Consider the following 20,900-nt stretch of genomic DNA (forward strand, 5'->3'; position numbering starts at 1 on the left):
CCTTACAGTCTTTCGCGCTTTTTCTTCCCAATAAATAATTTCCTATTTTGTGTTCGTTATGCTATTGATTTTAAAATTCTTTTTTAATTCAATCTTTTTTCTTTTTTAATTGAAAGAAATAACGCTAGTTTACCTGTCATCTAGAAGAAAAGTTATTATAATGCAATTATAATGCTATTATAATGTAATTATAAAGTTATTATAAAGGAGCTACGTAAATACTGGTTAACGCACACATCGATCTTCTAGATTTTGATTGAGAACACTCATGTGTATCTTCGTCATCCATAAATTCCTTGAGTTCGTAGCAATGGTCGCAGTTGTTACGAAAACGTGGTTTGCTGCTGTTGAAGGTGTTGTTACGTGCAACATAATGATACAGTGATAAGAGAGCACCGACGACACATTATTGCAGTATTGTTACGTGACATTGACTACATTAACACGCTGTTACATATCATAGCAACAATCGTTATTCACAGTGAAACATTTCTAATAACGTGTAAGTATGTAAGCCGATAGATATATCGTGTCAATATACAAATAACGGGTGTGATATTTAGGCACGTGTGTGTTAAAGAGTTTAGTGAACAGTAAACAATTGTGTAATAAAAAGTATCGGAACGTAAGAAGGTTGTCTAGTAAGAACAACGTTTTTAATCTGTATTTGTTTCTCCATTTTTTAACACACACACATTATTAGTAGAAGAATTATATAATTCTAGTAATAGTAGAATTATATAATATCTCATGACAAATAAATCAACCTTTATATTCAAGAGAATAAGTTACGTAACGTATTTGAAAATCTTCTGAAAGAAAGATTTTATCTGATAACTGAATCCCGCAATTCCGACATAAATAAATTTCTTATCAGAAACCTCAAAGCGTAATGTCAACAATTATATCTTCAAAATCGAGAATAAATTATGGCTTTGGCTTGAAACTTGATAAGACTTTGATCAAGCCATTTAAAGTTGCATTACAATGAATATGTTAAAAGCAATCTATAATAATATTGTTTAGATGAAAGATAAGATAGAATATAATTTTAGTATTAAATTGGAAATTATGTCATTTATGTGAATAAATCTTTAATACTGCTGTGCATATATTTCTGTTTTCATCAGCTTTGTCTATCAGAAAACAATGGGTAGCGACAAATTCGAATTCGCTATAGACCGTGGAGGTACTTTCACCGATATATATGCGAGATGTCCAGGGAGTAAAATCCGGGTTATGAAATTACTTTCGGTAGATCCAGCTAATTACGAGGATGCACCGAGGGAGGGCATTCGCAGGATACTCGAGCAGGTATATTATGAATAATTGCATGTAATAATCAACAGCTGAAACACAGAACAAACACAAAAACGATGTTTTAAAAGTGACTATTTGACAATCATAAGAAAAGATTTGTCAGTGAAGAATTAAGGTAATATTGAATCTTGTAGCATATATAAAACAGTAGAATTTTGACAAGTACCTACAATGTGTCTTTGAAAACATAATATTAATTTCGAAATACTTGATATGTTCACGATCATATGCTCTCTAAAGTACAAGCAATATATTCTTCACTGAAATACTATATTTATAATCCAGACAACACAAAATCTCTAAGAGATCTTTTTGAGACGTTCTCAGAATGTCTTTAGGATGTCCTATGGAAAGATTTATGTTATCTGGGAGCCGATAATTCAGTTATAAACTTAGCACCACAATCAGTAAAATTCTTAAAAAAATCAGTTAACAGTAACTACTATTAACCATTATTGTTAACCATTATTGTTATCATTGATGCAGTTTACAAACGCGGACAGTACAATTGCACAAATTGCATAGCAATCATTGATTTCATCACCACAAATGTAGAAAGTTGGGTTTTGTACAGCGTATAACAAATTTGTGTACTACAGATTTTGAAATCTTGTTTCCACTATTCAAAATCAATGAGATATACGATGGAGCAATAAAGTGGAGGTGTTTTCATTGAAAATAAGTGAATACTCACTGATTATCGATGAAATATTCTTTTTACTGATTCAGTCAGAAAATATTTTTACTGATTTATTTTAAGACAGTGTTAATTTTAGGAAACCGGTGTTAAGATGGACAGCGAAGTGGATACTTCCAAGATAGGATGGATCAGAATGGGTACGACAGTTGCCACTAATGCTTTGCTGGAAAGAAAAGGTGCAAAAATGGCGTTGCTAATAAACGAGGGTTTCAAGGATTTGCTGTTCATCGGTAATCAGGCTCGGCCAAATATTTTCGATTTGGTTCGTATCGGTTCGTAAATTCAACAGACTTTGATCGTGCTCCTATTCACAGCAATTCGATATACAGCAGTGGCATTAATTATTACATTATCCGATAAATTTAAATACTCATACAAGCGCTTTTGGACAGTACGATTGCTAACCACGACTCCGGATGACTATTCCTACTTACATTTTAATTCATTTGATATTAGTCTGCGATTTTTTAGACAAATTCTATTAAGAACTTAGTTGACCACTGCATTTTTGTTGTACAGTATTTCCTTATCTTACCTTTCATTGTACCGTCTATTGTATCGGATATTTTCTTAGGAGTTTCTCTCTTGCTACCGAATAACTTTGGTTGCTATTTCGCGTGTAAACTTTTGTTTAAATAAAAAAACAATAACCCAGCAACCACCAAGTAACAGTTATAACACACGCGTTATATAATAGTTATATTGTTGAGTGGGAAAATATAACTAACAGTTATATAACTATTACTTGGTGTTTGCTGGAGATATTCTTTGTTCAATTCAATATCTTAGCTTGTTTTGGAACATATATACGACGAAAGGATTCGCCGAAGACTAATAGTCACTTGCACAACGTGAAAACATATCACCAGCTCTCGGCTTCTATATGGATGCTATATTGTATGAATATTAATTTAAAGAAATAGAGTTCCGCACAAAAATATTTTACATTTAGTATTTAAAATGTATTTCCATGAATGAATAATTTTCAAGACGATATAACAATATTAATGCCAGTACTATATTGGAAATCGTATATTTTAGTCTCTTCATGAAGTTTATTTTGATTGCACGATCGCATTGCTTTCATCTTAACTTAAATGATCTCTCGTCGAATGTTTACAGGAAATTGTGACACCGGAGGTTTTGTACAAAAAAGTGGTAGAGGTAAGATGCAGAGTGATTCCCGCTCTGACGGGCAGATGTCAATTGGACAACAAGTTGTGGCGAAGAGTGAAAGGATCCACTGGCGAAGACATGTTCGTTATTCAAGAACTCGACGAGGCGCAATTGATAAAAGATCTGGAGGAACTTCGTAATTTGAAAATAGATAGTCTCGCCGTTGTCCTAGCACATAGTTATACGTTAGTAGATAATTACATTTTACTTGAATTTTGATCATTTATCATTATGCAAAGTATTTGCATACGATAAGTGGGAAGACGTTTGTTTACAAGTGGACTAAGTCAAATTGAACATAAAAGTCTCCTATCATTTTGAAAATAACCACGTATATTTGATTAATTAAAGAGAATTGTCAATTATTCGCTGATCTTTTTAATTAATTATTCAAAAATCTATGTGATTATTTGCAACATAACTCTTTGGTTCATTTTGATCTAACGTACAAGTAGACAAGTAGACAGAAATCGTACTTACCGACATCTGCATCGCACCAATTCTTTCTAATTAGTAACTCAAAATTTTATATAGTTATTTGCAAAATGGTAGAGGAATTTTGTGTCCAGTTTGACCTGATCTACATGTACACGAGTGTTTTCTCAGCTTCTGTTAGACTTCCTGTATGTATGTATGTGTGCTTATTTTATAATATTTGTTTCTGTATTTTGACGATTTAGATATGCGGACCACGAGATCAGGATTGGTGAATTAGCCAGAAAGGCAGGTTTCTTTCACGTGTCTCTTTCACACGAAGTGATGGCGATGACGAGAATAGTTCCTAGAGGTTTTACCGCCTGCGCGGACGCTTACTTGACGCCGCACATAAAAAATTATCTAAAAGTAATATCACTTTTGTCCTTACATGTAAGACATCTCGAGAACGTCAAAACATGTATCGTCATTTTCAAACAATAATAATTTATTTTCCCGCAGGGATTCTCTTCGGGCTTCAAGGATAATTTGAAAGGTGTAAATGTATTGTTTATGCAGAGTGACGGCGGATTAACACCAATGCATTAGTAAGTGTTACGCGTGCTTGAATATCATCTTTTCGAAAGATTCGTTATGCCACTTCCGTGTTAAATGAAATAATGTTTCCGTCTATACTAAAGTTTCAATGGATCACGCGCTATACTTTCTGGACCAGCTGGTGGCGTTGTTGGATACGCAATCACGACTTACGGAAAGGAGACTGATCTGCCGGTCATCGGATTCGACATGGGCGGCACGTCGACCGACGTGAGCCGGTACGGAGGGAGTTACGAACACGTTTACGAGAGCACAACAGCGGGCGTCACCATACAAGCTCCTCAGGTATAACTTCAAGTAACTTTAAGATAATAATAATTATCCAACATAAAAAAAAAATGTCTGGAAATTTGTAGAATGTTCCTTTCTCGAAATATTTTGAAGAAAATATCTTCAAATGTCAAATCTTCAAGAAGAACTTTTTGAAAATATCAATTAGTGTCGCCGCTTCTCGCAGAAAGAAAGTGAGAAAGGAGAAATTAGATAAATTCGATTAAAATAAAAATTCGGTTAAAGTTGGACGTCAACACAGTTGCGGCAGGAGGTGGATCGATGCTTTTCTTCAGGTCGGGTCTCTTCGAGGTCGGGCCTGAGAGCGCGGGTGCTCATCCTGGACCCGCGTGTTACAAGAAAGGTGGCCCACTCGCGGTGACGGATACAAATCTCGCGCTGGGACGGCTGCTGCCAGAATATTTCCCTAAAATTTTTGGACCCAACGAGAACGAGCCGCTCGATAAATGTTGCACTTTAAAGGCGTTCAAAAAACTCACCGAGGAGGTAATTTCCCAATGAGCTGTCTCTGCTTAAAATTGATAAAAATATATATAAATTTCACTGAACTACTATATGTCTTCATTTAAACTTATTATCGGAAATTTCAATTTTTTATTTCAGCTCTTTCTCTCTCTCTCATGCAAAAAAATTGTCAACTTCTCTCATTTTATATTGTAACTTACTTTTAATGATTAAATATTATAATAATATAATTTTATATTATTATAGTAATATCATTTTTTTTTTCTAGAAACACGATTAATTTACATAGATTTTTTCTTATATAATGGTATCAAGTCTCTTAAGCAGGGATATCTTCATTGAAAATGTTAGCGTTAAAATTCTCCAATATTATCGAAAAGTTCCTACTCTAAGTAAACTTATAATCGCACTAAATTTTAGAAGAGAAGTGCCGCTGTGTGAGCTCACACGAAATATCTACATTACAGATTAATACATTCCTGAGTAAAAATGGAGAAAATCCAACAGCGGAAGGAATGACGTTAGAAGAGGTGGCTATGGGGTTCATCAGAGTCGCGAACGAGACCATGTGCCGACCGATTCGCGCCTTGACTCAGGTATTGTTAATGACAGTTTTTTAAAGCATGATTATGATTTTATGTAGTTTTTGCAGTGAAACTGCATTCATAATGCCGAAGTGCATCATCAATCCTTTGTATACATATTTATAATTTTTATTGGGGCAGGCGAAAGGTTACGACACTTCGCGTCACGTTCTGGCATGTTTTGGTGGTGCCGGAGGACAACATGCCTGCGCGATCGCACGATCGTTGGGCATTGGCACAGTATTCATTCATAAATACGCCGGTATCTTATCTGCTTATGGTATGGCATTGGCGGACGTTGTCGAAGAGGCCCAAGAACCAAGTGCTGAGATTTACGAGCAAGGTAATGTCCAACGATAGAATTTCTCTGCTTCATTTCTATATATCGCTTTCTTCATATATATTCCTGCATTTTTATACTTCTATCATATTTCTTATATATCGTTCCTTTATATGATTTCGTTTTCGATATGATTTGTATTTTGTATATTATTTGCATATAGAAAGTTTCGATCGTTTGGATGATCGTCTGGATGAGATAGAAGCGAAAGTTCAAAGCAAATTGCGCGCACAAGGATTCACGGACGCTCAAATAGAAACGCAGCCGTTTTTGCACTTGCGTTATCAGGGGACTGATTGCGCTTTAATGTGCACACCCAGTGCATGCCGAAGTGAAAGAAAATGCACCAGACATGGAGACTTTCTTGCTTCATTTTTAGAAAGGTAATCCTTTAAGGTTGCAGAAACATTTTATTCAACTCAAAAACTATCCGTTCAGTTTACTTTGATTACTAATTATTCACTCGTAAACTTTACTTTAATGAAGATATCAGACCGAGTTCGGCTTTACGATGCCGGACCGCAAGATTCTGGTGAACGACGTAAGAGTCCGAGGAATCGGTAAAACTGAAATTCCCCAGGATCCTGTGTTACCTACGATTTGTGAACCACCAAAATTCGAAAAGGTTAGATCTCGATAGATCTCGATAGCAGATCAAATCAGTTATCAAGTAGAATCTTTTATATGTGCTTTAAGTGCACTTATATTTTTATGCTTAATACTCTCTAAAATACAATTGTATTTGTTTCTAAAATACAAGTGTATTTTGACCGCAAAATATGTGTTATTTATAATTGTACGCATAAAAAGGATTAGCTGCAGAAGCTAAAATATAACTGTGGCAGCTAAAATGTATTATTGAAATAGGGACAGCTAACGTCTAAGCTAAATGTATTAGCTGTTTGAACTCCGATGCTGCAGCAAAAAATATCCGCTACTAGACATATATATTTAATCGTAATAAAATTATATTCTTATTTCTGTTTAGAGATCTTATTATTTTTTAATTGAAATATTTTTTAAGATGTTATGTGTGTATTATTATTTTGTCTGAAATTAACTATTTAACTGTTAACATTCGACGTTATATTGCATTTGAAAAAAACTCGTTTTTTACTCAAATGAAGCTCGAATCCAAGAATTTATGCCCCCCATCGCGGGCATTGAATCATATTATCGAAAAGTTTATTTTGGTACTTTTTCTAGACCACAATGGTGTACTTTGAAAATGGTTATCAGAAGACTATGGTTTATCAATTGAGTTTCTTATATGCTGGACAGACCATAAGAGGTCCTGCTATCATTATGGACAGCTTGAGCACAATTTTAGTGGAGCCAAATTGCATCGCTACAATTACTAGTCACGGAGACGTAAAGATCACAATAGGGCAATGTTCTCAGATGAAAGTCACCACCGATCTCGATGCCATCCAGCTTAGCATCTTCTCGCATCGTTTCATGAGCATCGCCGAACAAATGGGTCGGTACGTTTACCAGCGAGTATTCTCCGTGATTCCAGATGATTGCTTTTACAGTTCTTAAAATGGCTATTCAAACATCCGCGTGTTTTCGACAGGATACTTCAGAGAACTTCGATCTCCACCAACATAAAGGAGCGATTGGATTTCTCATGCGCGGTTTTTGGCCCCGATGGTGGTCTCGTTTCAAATGCACCTCACATTCCAGTGCATTTGGGCGCCATGCAGGAGACCGTGCAGTACCAGATAAAAGCATTTAAGGGTGATTTCGAGCGGGGAGACGTTATTCTCTCTAATCACCCGTCAGCGGGCGGCTCTCACCTGCCAGATTTGACGGTTATTACACCGGTATTCTATGAGTACGTATATCCTTGTCATGTTGCATATTCTTTTCGAAGAACTTTCTTCTCGAAGAAAATGCCACGAACGTTTTGTACTTATGTAATGCTTCAGTGAGAGAACATTATTAAGACTTAAAAGTTTAGCTTGTCAATATTCTCTTGAGGCTTCTTTTATATTAGGGGTACCCATAAGTAATCAAGTACTTACGTATAAGTACAACAAAGTATGTTTATGTATAAAGAAACATTTAAAAATCTCTAGACGAAGCTTTTATTTTTTAATCAATAATTTCAGTAAGAATATGAGATTGATAGAGATACTTAATTACTTAAGAGTATATTATAAATATTTGCTAAGTTTTAAGTAACTGTCTTGACGCAATCTCTGTATATATAGGAACGTAGATAAGCCAGTATTCTTCGTGGCCAGCAGAGGTCATCACGCTGACATTGGTGGTATTACTCCCGGTTCAATGCCGCCGCATTCAACAATGCTACTTCAGGTATAAAAATGCTGTTGTTGAATATATTTTAGAACAATTATGTACGAAAATTGTATTTCGATAGGAGGGAGCTACTTTTAAAAGTTTCTTATTGGTGCACAAAGGAGTCTTCCGTGAAAAAGAACTGACGGACGCTTTGATGGCGCCTGGCAAGTTACCAGGAAGTTCAGGTACCAGAAATCTTTCGGACAACCTCAGCGATCTCAAAGCTCAAATCGCAGCGAATCAAAAAGTATGAAGCTTTGTCATTCGTATAAACTATCCTGATTATTTTCATTTTGCATTAAGTAGATCATTAATTTATCTCGAACTTAATGATGAGATTTTTATATTGCAAAATTATTTATTTGTCTAGAAAATAAATAAACAAATTTATAACGAAATTTAATAATGAAATTAATAATAAAAATAAATAAAATAAATTTATTTTCTTCTGCTTAAGGGCTCACAACTGGTCAACGAGCTGATCGACACATACACACTCGAAGTAGTTCAGGCGTATATGAGTCACATACAATGCAATGCTGAAGTTGCCGTTAAAGAAATGCTGATATCGATAGGCACAAACTTTCTAGAACAAAACGGGCACGTCACTTGTACCGCCGTCGATTATCTCGACGACGGCAGTCCTATCAAGTTGAGTTTGCACATCGACATTCAAGAGGGCAAAGCGATTTGTGACTTCAGGTAATCGGGATGTGTCGCGTTAAAGCACTATTTAACATATTGATAGTTCGTAATCTTTGTTTCATGGCTTTCGCAAATTTCAATATAAATCTAACAACATTAGCTCTTAGCTACAATATTCTTCTATACCAATTATATTTTATCGAATAAAAAATATTTCAAATATCCCACTTGGTATATAATTTTTATATATATATATATATATATATATATATATACACATATATACAGAATATTTCGATTTTAAACATTCTAGATAAATATCTCGAAAATTAAGGGAATTATAAAAAATTTTTGTGACAGAAATTATAGGATTTCAAGGGGAGAAAAATAGTAATATTTATTTGATCTTGGAATGACCTTAAAAAATTCTGTCAAAGTTAACTTACATTTTTTAAATAGAATCATATAGTTTTTGAAAAACAAAAATTGGGTTCATCTGATTATTCTATGTGTAAATACCGGGATAAAATCATCAAAAAGTGAATTTTTTCCGAGATAATTATTTATATATTTAGGTAGACATTTAGATAAATCTTTCTGGGACATCTAAATTGTGGGACACACCTTGCATATATATTTTTAATATTTATAGTTATTTAATGCACATTTTTTATACTTAGTAAGAGTAATACATATTTTTTACTTGGAACAATAAAATTAATATTTTTTACCAAGTACATATTGCTAAGTAAAATAATAAAACTAAAATCCGATTCTACACAATGTCACACAATTAATAATGCCACAAGCTGTAAACATTCGTATCTTCAGCGGTACGGGTCACGAGGTTTTGGGCAACTGCAATGCGCCACGTGCCATAACTTTGTCTGCGTTGATATACTGCTTGAGATGTATCGTCGGTCGGGACGTACCATTAAATCAGGTAACGTTATCTCGGTCTTTCCGAGGGGAAGTTCACGAGAAATTCCAACACGATCTCCATTTCTCTTCGTAGGGATGTTTGAAGCCTGTAGAAATAATTATACCTAAGGGATCGTTGCTCGATCCCTCGGAGGACGCCGCGGTGGTCGGCGGAAACGTCTTAACGTCTCAGCGTGTCGTCGACGTGGTTCTGAGTGCCTTTGGAGTTTGCGCAGCCTCGCAGGGTTGTATGAACAACGTAACCCTCGGCACTGAAGAGTGGGGTTATTACGAGACAGTTGCCGGTGGCAGCGGGGCGGTATGGTCACTATAATTTCTGAATAATACACGCCCGAGCTTCAAAGTAGAGTAACTGTGGTGTGACTAATAAGTTATTTCTATAAATTATTAGTTAAACGATTATTACACGGAGAAAAAAATTTAATTGTATTAACATGAAGTTCGGTTTTAATAAGCAAATTAACGCGTTTTGGCTGAAAGACAGAGATTTTCTGTGGTTCTTACAATTCACATTTGGTCCTAAGAATCAGCAACCTCGTTTCTAAGACGTGTTGGTTCATTCATTACCAAATTTCATGTTAACACAACTAAATTTTTTCTTTGTATAGAAGAGAAAAGAATAAGAGAAAACGAATAGTAATTTTTCATGGAAATTAATATGATAACTTTTTATAAATAATATAATTTGTACACGATTACAAAATTATCTGTTTTCTCATTGTATCTCAGTTGGATCTCTTAATTTGATATTGAGACTTTCGCGATGTGTAATAATATTTGGGTTGGAATTGCGTTTCTTATCGAATTGTTTTCAACGTCTTGTGAATATTTTAATTCACTTCATCAGGTAAAAGGAGCAACTTGATATCAGAGCCGCCTCTTTTGTTTATTTTACAGTGATAAATAAGTCTGCATTTTCGCAGGGACCGACTTGGAACGGTAGAAGCGGCGTTCACACGCATATGACCAACACGCGAATCACCGATCCAGAAATACTAGAGCTGCGTTACCCCATTGTACTCAACAAGTTTCACCTTAGATACGGAAGTGGCGGCAAAGGGGCGCATCATGGCGGCGACGGTGTTGTACGTGAAATGACTTTCAGGTAATTTATATAAAACTTTGCTGTTTTCGAATACGTATGTGTGCAGATTTCTCTTCAATTAGGACGTCCAATTCGACTGATGATTGTCGATAAATATCTTTCTCCGTTCATAGATTTGATTGAATGTGTGTTGACAGAGCTCCGATGACTTTGTCCGTGTTGACTGAACGGAGAGTGAATTGTCCACCTGGGCTTAACGGTGGTATGCCAGGAGAACGTGGTCGCAACACTTTAGTGCGGGCTGATGGCAAAAAGATCAATATGGGTCCGAAGACCGCCGTTCCAGTAAACGCAGGGGTAAGAAATATTTCAAATATATTTACGCTGTTGTAAAAATGGTGAACAGGAGGTGTACTAAAGAAGAAAACAGGGAAATCTCGCAGTAATTTTATTCATAAAGTAATTTATTTCACTGAAAAAACAGATCACCTTACTAAGATAAAGATACCAATGTTTGAACACCAATAACACTGGTGTCTAATTATAAATATTCTTATTGATCTTTAAATAGTTATTTGATTTTTAAATACGAATATATGTTTAAACTTTCAATATAGAATATATCTACATATGTTGGATATTTACATATATTCTGCGATGAAAGTTTAACGATTCGTATTCAAAAGACCAAAACAATAAGAATGGCCAGAGTTAGATATCAGTATTATTAGTATCCAAATATTGGTACTTTTACCTTATCTTTTACCTTAGTTGTGCATTGCAATTTGAGAGGAATTAAAAGTAAAGAGTTCGTTGATGATGGAACCAGGAAAAATTGGTAATTTTGCTACGAAAGGCGATTGAGAAGTGCGGATGTCCCATGTAGAAATTTATCTGTAAAAGACTGTCAATTGTTGAGGAACTGAAACAATGCTTAATTTTCGCACAGAGAATAATTTGTAAGTAACGAAGTAACGGCATATTAATGTAACTCGTTTTTCCACGGGGGAGTGATCGCGTAATAATAAAGCACAGTTGAATGTAAGGGATAGGTAGAGGCGAAGAAATGGAACGGTGTGAAGAATGGTGGAGAAATTTTTCATGGTTTTACGTTGGTTCATAAAGATTTTATTCCGGTAGACACGATCCCCGCTATCTGCCACGTTGTATGCGTCTCGCAGCAAGGGGTAAAGTGATTTTCCTCACGTCTCTGTGTGGGTGTTATGAGATAATAATCGTGTTTTAAGTTGCTCGTGAAAGCGTTGCGCGGGCGCTTTAAGCTCTTCGCACTGAGGCGCGAGTGACAAAATCCCGATATATCACTCTTGATCCCAAGACGAACATTAAGTGCGGAGCGGAAACTTTTTCAAGAGAGGGATTTCACGAGCTTAACACTGTGTGGCAAAGTCGCTCGGCCCTTTGAATACACGTCTATCGAGCTTCTTCACTCGATAATGTTTCGGAGGATGAATGCGAATGAAATAGCACAGGATCGTGGATTTCACTTAACGTTACTCGATGACATATTGCCATTGGCGTTTGTCAAACCGCTCGACGCGTCCCTTATTCGTCTACTACATGTTATAGCTCATGGATATCTAAACAGGCCACGAGTGTTACAGCTCATGGACACCTAAAGAGGCCACGAATACTCCGGCGTGTCTTTTAACTTCCAGTACGAGCTTCAGTTTCGTCTATATTAAAAGAAACGGGACTTTGTACATACGGGAAGATTCGCGCCTTCTGCGCCAGGTCATAGTGCTTGCTCCTTCGAGCGAGATAAAAAATGCGAGACGAGTCAGGGAAAGATGGAGGAGATATATGGTAGGCGAAGCGGAGGGGAAGTGGGAGAGAAGCTGCACAACTGTGTGCACATCACAGTCCACACCCCCGCTCAGCGGGCTCCGCAAAATTTCTTTTCGAAGTTACCGGAGCACGAGGGAGCTGGCGACGGATGCGCGCCCGTATTCCCGAATATTTCGTAACAGTTAGCACCAGCTTCTGAGAGGATTGCGCTGCTATTAACGTGCGGGCGTATTCACCGGAATTCCCCGGCACCTTTGCTCCTTTCGTTAGTCCTGCGTTTCCTTTCGAAAAGTCTGCGGAGTCGGCGCGAGGATAGAACGATACTCGCTCGTCATTTAATTCTCGCCTGTATATCGTTGCGCCGGGCGAAATGAATTCACGGTTGGCGAGAAAATTTCCGTCTTTCCTCGCGCTCAAAGCGATGGACTTCGCGTTTAAGGCCTTTGTCACCGGAAGGTATTCCGCCCGTTGGTGATTTATGCATTTCACTGGAAAGCAGTTTAATGCATAATTCACTCTCGCGGATAAAGGTGGGAGTCTTAAGGAGATAATATTTAAAAATGTATTGCAAGCGCGGCGAACGCATTTTCTCTCAGTTGAAGTATTCCATGTTATCCTGATCAAAGTGTCAGTGCGATTGTTTAACAAATAATATTTGTAGTGTTCCATCAGAGCTTTTTGTTTTCGTTTTTTACGAAAGCGTTTTTTCGTCGTTAATACGACGAGTTTTTCAAAATAGTGGAAGCTTATGTTATTGCGCGAATTTTCCAGTAAATGTTATTTCTGGGAGCTCTTGACGTAATACGATTGATGTACTTTGTTTCGACCCGTGCGATTTTCACGATAAATCTCCATTAATATGCGATACGATTTTGCGGCGGGCGCGAACGTAATTTTCCAAAAATTTTGATGACGTTATTTTGCGGCACGATATTGCGTCGGAGTTTCGACGGGACAGTTTCCAGTGGTTTGGTCAAAAGTTGGAATGCACGTACCCGTGCTCGATCCGCATGTACGTGCAAAAACGGTGCAGTGCGATGGTGCAGTGGTCCTCGTGGTCATCGCTTCTCAATGTATTTAATAAGCACGAGCTTGTAATTAAATGGTAGCATGTTTGAATATTTTCATGCAAAAAGATGTGAATATTTTAAATCAGTAAATGTATACTTTCGCACGCTATAGATAGTTACGACAAAAGAAACATCCTCATTTACGAGGATAAATAGATGATCTTGTTGTATAATGTTGTATTTACAGTTGCATGAATTGTAAATACAGTAGCAATAGATAAATCCATCATCATGTGCCTATCATTGATATGAAGCATCATTACTATGAAATCATTATTAATATTAAAAATATAAAATTAATATTATGAATATAAAATGCTAAATGAAGAAAGAATTTTTGTGAAACAGAGATGCATGCGTTTTTCCCAAAACATAAGTTGTATTTTATTAGTTAAGATTATTAATCGGATAGCGCTCATTATTGTCATTTCAGGATGTATTGCCTATATCTGAAAAATAATGAAAATATTTTGAAAAAAATTAGAGATTAATCTATATTGCATTTAAAAGTGATCATTGATTTTGATCCGGAATGGGGGTTAAAAATTATTCCATTTGGAAATGTAAGGCCAACAAACATGATAATGTCAAATAATGTTTTAATTGCAATTTAATAAATGCATTAATGATAATTGCATAATTGCAATTTAATAATGCAATTTAATAAATGCATTAATGACTAACGTCAATAATATGTCATACATTAATACATCATTTGACTACTATTATCCTGCTACTTAGGAGTATCTTCAATCATGCTGTGTTATGGAAATATATAATGCCATTTTAAATATTGCCATCTTAAGTAAGCGAAAGGAAATAATAATTACAAAATGTAATGACAAAGATTTTAATTTTTGTATACATCTATTTTAAGTATTCGAAATAATGTACACTGAGTTAGAAAATTTCTTAAAAATAATAGCATTTTTGTAAGTAAATTTAAGAATTTGATATTAAAATTAATAATAGTGAAGATTTTTATAACATTAGGATTATTAATTATAAATTAGTTATAATATTTTATATTTCTTATGAAATCTTATATTTTCTATCTTATTTTTTTATCATATTTTATTAAATTCCATATTAAATTATGAAACATTATAACATGTTATGATATGTTAGAATAGTTTTTCTAATATATCATAAATACGAGATTGTTTCGGTCATGTAGTCTAAAAGATTCAGCTTGCAAAGCATCGTGGCTTTTATCGAGATTTCAATGGAGTTATTCAGTCTTTTCATTGATTCTTCTTTATGTTATCGCAGAAGTTGTGCATCGCTATATTTTGATTTTGATCGCAGATTATGATTTTTCATAATCGTGTTATTAAATATAATATTGATTTTACTATTACTTTTTATAACATAGTTATGTAAAAAAAAACTTCAAATCTCAGCTATTAAATTTAATACGAAGTTTTTTTATGCAAGATTTTATTGTGGTCCAGAGATAAAAGTTTTTAAAAGTTTTAAAAAGTCAGAAATAATAGAATATAAAAAATATATAAGTGAATTATAAAAATATGATGTTAAAGTTAAATAATATGTTGTTATTTGACTGAATATCACGTCGCCCATGCGTTTGTATGTATATATAATACGTTATATATAATATGCTTTTTATTACGTTATACGGATCTATAATTAGGGTTGGAAAGTAACTCGTTACTTATAACGAAGTTACAGTTACAGTTACATTTTCTCGGTAACTGTAACTTAACTTAGTTACTAGTTAGTTATTTTTAGTAAACTTTTATTTAGTAAACTTTTATTTAGTAAACTTCTAACTTCTAACTTTTTTTAACAGTCTTCTAACTACTAAACTTCTAACTTTTTTTAACAGTTACTTTAATAGTTACTTGGAAAATGTAAAATAAAATTAAAATTATTAATGTTATTATTAATTAATTTGTTAATTTGTGGATAGACTAATTACATTAATGTGATTAATATTAATTATAAAATTCAATTCTTACATTTTTAAAGTTACATTAGTAAAGTTTAAAATGTAAGATTTTTGTATTTATAATAATAATTTACAATCATTTAAAGAAAGTAACGATTCGTTATTTTTTGAGTAACTGTAATTGTAACGAGTTACTTTTCATAGCAAGTAACCTGTAACTGTAATTAGTTACATTTTCAGCAAGGGAAACTGTAATTGTAATGCGTCGTCTACAATGGCAGTAGGAGTAGTAGTAAGAAATAAGCAGTAAATAAATAGATCAATCATCGATTATTTTTGAAACGTAAGAATGGAATTGGTCAATTTGCTTACTGCTTATTTCTTACTACTACTCCTACTGCCATTGTAGACAACGCATAACTAGTTACTTTTAAAAAATAACTTTCCCAAACCTGTCTATAATACGTTTTTATACGAAAAATAGAGATTAGTGTATTTCTAATTTTCAGTTACTTTTGGCAGGGACTATAATATTCTTAATTGTTTAGTATCAAGGATTTACGTTTTTTTTGTAAAGATTTTTTACTGTTTCTTTGCAGGATAGATTTATTTTGGAAAGTCCAGGCGGCGGTGGTTACGGCGTGCCGGGCACGAGCGCGCCATCGACGCGTAACAGAGGTTCGCATAACTTCGCCGAGCGCGGAAGTGTTTTCGAGTACCGGAAAGCACAGGAGTCCGTCTAGAAAGGCTCGCAGTTACTGCTACGAGCGCGATGAATTGTGGTGTGGAAGATACATTCCGGAAGGGCATTGCAACTATAATACGCGCAGCAAGATGCGTCGCATCGCTTTAATATATTCCTATTGAATGGTGCAGTAGCCGCATGAGTCTTGTGCTAATAGATACCTCAAGTTTTGAACTGTGAAAAGAGGATAAAATTATTTTAAATAACAAATATATTGTGATGTTGAATAATATTAAATAATAAAATTTTATCTGACGTTACGTAATGTGTTTTTGTTATATATAATTTTTGTGTTTAGTACGATATACTGTGTTCACATATATATTTTAAATATTCAACAGAATTGCTCATTCATTTCACTCTTAAGATTCACCAAAACATCCCCGATATTTTTAAGATTTTCCGGTCAATTTGTTGTAATACTTTATCGTCAGACTTTTATCTCCTAGTTGCGCCTCTGACCGTCACTTCCACGTAGATATGGATTCGCGTTCTCGAGGATTCCGTCAATTCCCAAAGGAATTAAATCTGCTGTGGTTAATTTCCTCGATTTACCAGTCCGCTCGATTTGCAGCAGGTGCAAGATGGCCGCCGTTTCATTTCCGGCAGGAGTAATTACAGGCCGAAATGTCATCGCGCTGACCTACATAGCGGCAGACTTATGATTGCATTTCCACAGAACGCTGTTCAAGGTTGTTCCAATGATTCGATTGACAGGAAGCGCTCCTTAACCTCGATTGAAGAACAGAAATACGCTGTAAAATGTATTTGTATCGTCTCTTTTTTTGGAAAATAACGATATAGAACTAATAATATTAAGAATTGACAACAATTCGATATGTTGTGATATAATTGTCAAATTCCTGACTTTGACGTACTTATTAAGCTTAACTATTTAAGACCCAGATATCGATGTCGTTCAATTAAAATGTTTATGGTTTTAAAAAAGATAATACATATAATTTTTATTTTGAAAGATAATAAATCAGTAAAATGGTTTTAAAAGACATTTCTAATAAAGAATTTTTTGGTCTGAATAAAATTGATCATTTAGAAGTTTTTGAATGTACATAATTATGTACGCGCGATTATATTTGCATGTGAGACTTTACTACAGAATTTAACAAATTTTATAATAATGATAATGAACATAAAAGCGTTATTCTTATATTTTAAGATAACATTGATAAAATATAGAAAAGTAAAATTTGTTCTAAGTACAAAATGGTAAAATGTAATTTAGTAAAAGTGAAAAATGGTCTCACGACGTGAGACCATCAATAAAATTTAGGTACTTTTTTTCGTGAGAAACTTTATATAATTTTGAACGTTAACGATTTTGCTCTACATATGATCATCATATTGGATTTTTCCAGCAATGAAAATTACTTCAATGGATTGGGAAAAAGAATGTATTTAGGATAGATTGATAGTATTATACAGAATCATATTATGTCGTCAATATAAAAATTTTGGGAAGAACCCAAAGTGAATATACATATATAATTATGTCCACTGTACTTTAAATGCATTGAGAACCATTACATAATACGCTTGTATTAAATCATTTTCAATGAATCGAATCTCTCTCTTCCTCTTTCCGTCTCTCTCTCTCTCTCTCTCTCTCTCTCTCTCTCTCTCTCTCTCTCTCTGTATATATATATATAGACGATTTGAAAGAAAATTTATTAAAATTTAATAGGTAACATAATCACTTTAATCTGCGCTTTATCGAGATATTTCGGGCGGAATATGTAAGCACGGAGATTTAATCTTTATCCATTTTATTATACCGCAATTCGCAGACGGAAATTCTCCAGTGTACGATAACAAGTAGCTGAAATAGAAGACGCCATAAAATTTAGTTAGATAGAAAAAAACGTATACGGCTTGTACGTTTGAATGATCATCGAATCGTTTTCGATCAGTTGCTGGCCGACAACGGCCGGTGCGTGATACCTGTCCCGCGGGACAGCCCCTGTCCGAAATTTGATGCCTTTCGATGAAGAGGGCACAATCCCCGCTGCGTGAATGAAACTGAAAGGACGTGTTTCCCTCGACGAGAGTGTCTCTTTCACGACCGTACATATCACGACGGTCCGGGCCGATTGCCTTCGCCGCCAAATACAAGGCGAGAGTGCCGGAACGCGGAAGATAGAGTCGCTCGTAAAAAGGGCGCAACCCCCTTCCGCGGGCCGCGGCAGGAAGGAAGAGCTGCCGCACGGTTGATCGATCGATATTTTACAAGCGGATGAAAATCGAAGTGGATACTCAGCCCTCGCGCGGGCGGGGAACAAGGCTCGCGCGGACATGCAAAAATCGCCGAGTGCGAGCAAGTTTTTACGGCGCAGCAAGTCGTTGCGGAACGAGTCAGCCGAGAGATCCGCCGTTGTTCGGCGGAGAAGTCTCGTCTCGTCGAAATTTCGTCGTTCGAAACTCTTACGATGCCGCGTGCTCTTTATGGATTTCAGGGTGATTTCTTGAGTCTTCGCCAGTGGCACGGGTTAATGGCTCAGTTTACACCGTGCATTTTTCTGAACTAAAATGATGCGCACCATATGTTTAATAATACGACTGCGTTTACACTAAATGATCGTTTACATCATGTATATAAAGTTTACGAAAAACACGATTAGATTCTAATGAAATAAATATTACATCATAAAAAAATCTGTTTTTTTTATGTATAATTCTAGAAAATTGCGTGTTTCGTCTATTGTCCAATTTAAACTTCTTTTGCATAACTTGTGAATTCAATACGTTCTGGTGCTAAGGAATATCAAAATTAATCTCCTATTGCCTATTATGGTGACAATCTAAAGTCACAATCTAATTTCATCATTATTTATCTCCAATATGAATTATTCTTGTCTTGACCAACGTGACGTGAAAGTTACAATATGGCTACTCTTTTTAGTATGTTGGCAGCGATAGTAAGTTAATATTTACACCACCTATTTTGGGAAAATAAAAAAAATTAGAAAAATAAAATTACTTTATGTATTGAGTACTTTTGTTTTAAATATCTTATGTACATGACATATTTTTTAAACATAAGAAATTAATTTAGGCAGTAGAGAGTTAACCTACTCCAATCTTACAAAATGATTATATGTTAAATATTATTATTTGATATACAATCATTTACAGCGTCACCAACGTGTTTGATATACATAAGCTGGTATATTATCTCTTCCTCAAGTATATCGTACAACTCAGTACGCTATTATTTACATTAGTAGAATTAAATGAATTTAATACAAATATAGTACTTGATATGCATATTAAATGTTGGTATAAACAAAGTCAATGTTTCGTTCTTCGCGTCGCTATTGGAGGTTAGAAGATAAGGCTACAACATTGGACGTGTATTGGGAGAAACGTGACTCCTACTTTCAAAATTATCACGGTCCTCGGCGGACTTATGACGTGTGAAATCTGATGTGCTGGAAAGTATGGACGAATAATGTGTCTAACGTGCGAGAAGTATAAGAAAGTGCGAGATGGTAGGCTTGTAGAAATATTTAAGTTTTCGCAAATGCGAGCGATCTAGTGTCTAAAGCTGACTTGGGAATTCGGGAATTTTCGGATACTGCAAATCCAACATTTTCCAGATAGTTTCACGCTAGTCGTAATTCTGTTTCAAGGACAGCCCACGCACTGTAGACATCCTGTAATGTGTCTAATTACGTTGTCACATACTTAGACACAGTCCGACGTAAAATGTCGGAAAGTTTCGTCACGTAGCGCGTGTTACGTGACGTCGGCGCAACTATGCAGCTCACGAACATCCGACGCAAAACCAAAGTATTCTCTCTCCATTTGAAATGGTCCTAACGGTCGCGCATCGTCTCTTGGATATCTGTTAAAATTGCATGCGTATACGGGATTAATGTAATGTATATAAATTACACGGCGGAAGTTACGCCGAAAAAGAAAGAAAACGCAACGCGTGCCCGGTGAGAAATGCATGAGAAAGCGCAACGCGGCCGTCGCGACAGAAGCGTATCAGCGAGTCGCGATGTACACTGACGATTTGGGTCCAACGCAAATGTGCAAACATAAATTTGCTCGGTGTATTATATGATAAAGAAGTGATCACTCCGCGCTTCATCCGTATATTACTAATTCGACGTAAGTCGCGTCTGTCTCGTATATTGATTCAGCTATTCTACAGTGTCGTTCAATCACCCTCAAGTAACATCTTAAGATAGTCACGACGGGTGAGACCTCCACCAATAATAATGAAAATTAACAATATTTCCAATTATTTATGAAGCGAATATACTGTGTTGAATTGATTGTGAAATTTGTGTCATGCAATAATACAAATATTCTATTATATTCGCAATCTTGAGAATATATGTGCAAATTTGCGCATCTTGCGCAAACTTATAATAATCTTGCTAAAAGTCATTCTGATTTTTGTCTTACACTTTACATGACATATTCCGAACAAATTTTGATCCTTTTTCAGTGTTTCTATTTCGTCATTCTATGCTAATTATGAGTATTGTACA

General features: G+C 35.2%; 1 protein-coding gene across 4 annotated transcripts; it reads left to right on the top strand.

The window, feature by feature from the left end:
* Positions 1 to 279: 279 nt before the first annotated feature.
* LOC116851638 (5-oxoprolinase) lies at positions 280 to 16,640 on the top strand. 4 transcript variants are annotated; one of them, XM_032831257.1, is made up of 22 exons: positions 280 to 502; positions 1,131 to 1,314; positions 2,097 to 2,282; positions 3,143 to 3,381; positions 3,877 to 4,039; positions 4,133 to 4,218; positions 4,312 to 4,513; positions 4,745 to 5,005; positions 5,452 to 5,580; positions 5,710 to 5,911; positions 6,072 to 6,291; positions 6,395 to 6,533; positions 7,115 to 7,392; positions 7,485 to 7,745; positions 8,125 to 8,230; positions 8,295 to 8,462; positions 8,673 to 8,917; positions 9,692 to 9,803; positions 9,876 to 10,100; positions 10,726 to 10,907; positions 11,045 to 11,204; positions 16,235 to 16,640. In XM_032831257.1, the coding sequence occupies exons 2-22, from the start codon at positions 1,150 to 1,152 to the stop codon at positions 16,376 to 16,378; spliced, it is 3,873 nt and encodes a 1,290-aa protein (XP_032687148.1). In that variant the 5' UTR covers positions 280 to 502; positions 1,131 to 1,149; the 3' UTR covers positions 16,379 to 16,640. The 4 variants fall into 4 exon arrangements, with proteins under 4 accessions (XP_032687148.1, XP_032687151.1, XP_032687149.1 ...); XM_032831260.1 differs by lacking the exon at positions 280 to 502 and adding an exon at positions 624 to 641; XM_032831258.1 differs by lacking the exon at positions 280 to 502 and adding an exon at positions 871 to 889.
* Positions 16,641 to 20,900: the final 4,260 nt, after the last annotated feature.

Source organism: Odontomachus brunneus, unplaced genomic scaffold (genome assembly GCF_010583005.1).
Source record: "Odontomachus brunneus isolate Ranch 3 - 2012 unplaced genomic scaffold, Obru_v1 Obru_scaffold_183, whole genome shotgun sequence".
Classification (NCBI taxonomy): Eukaryota; Metazoa; Arthropoda; class Insecta; order Hymenoptera; family Formicidae; genus Odontomachus; species Odontomachus brunneus.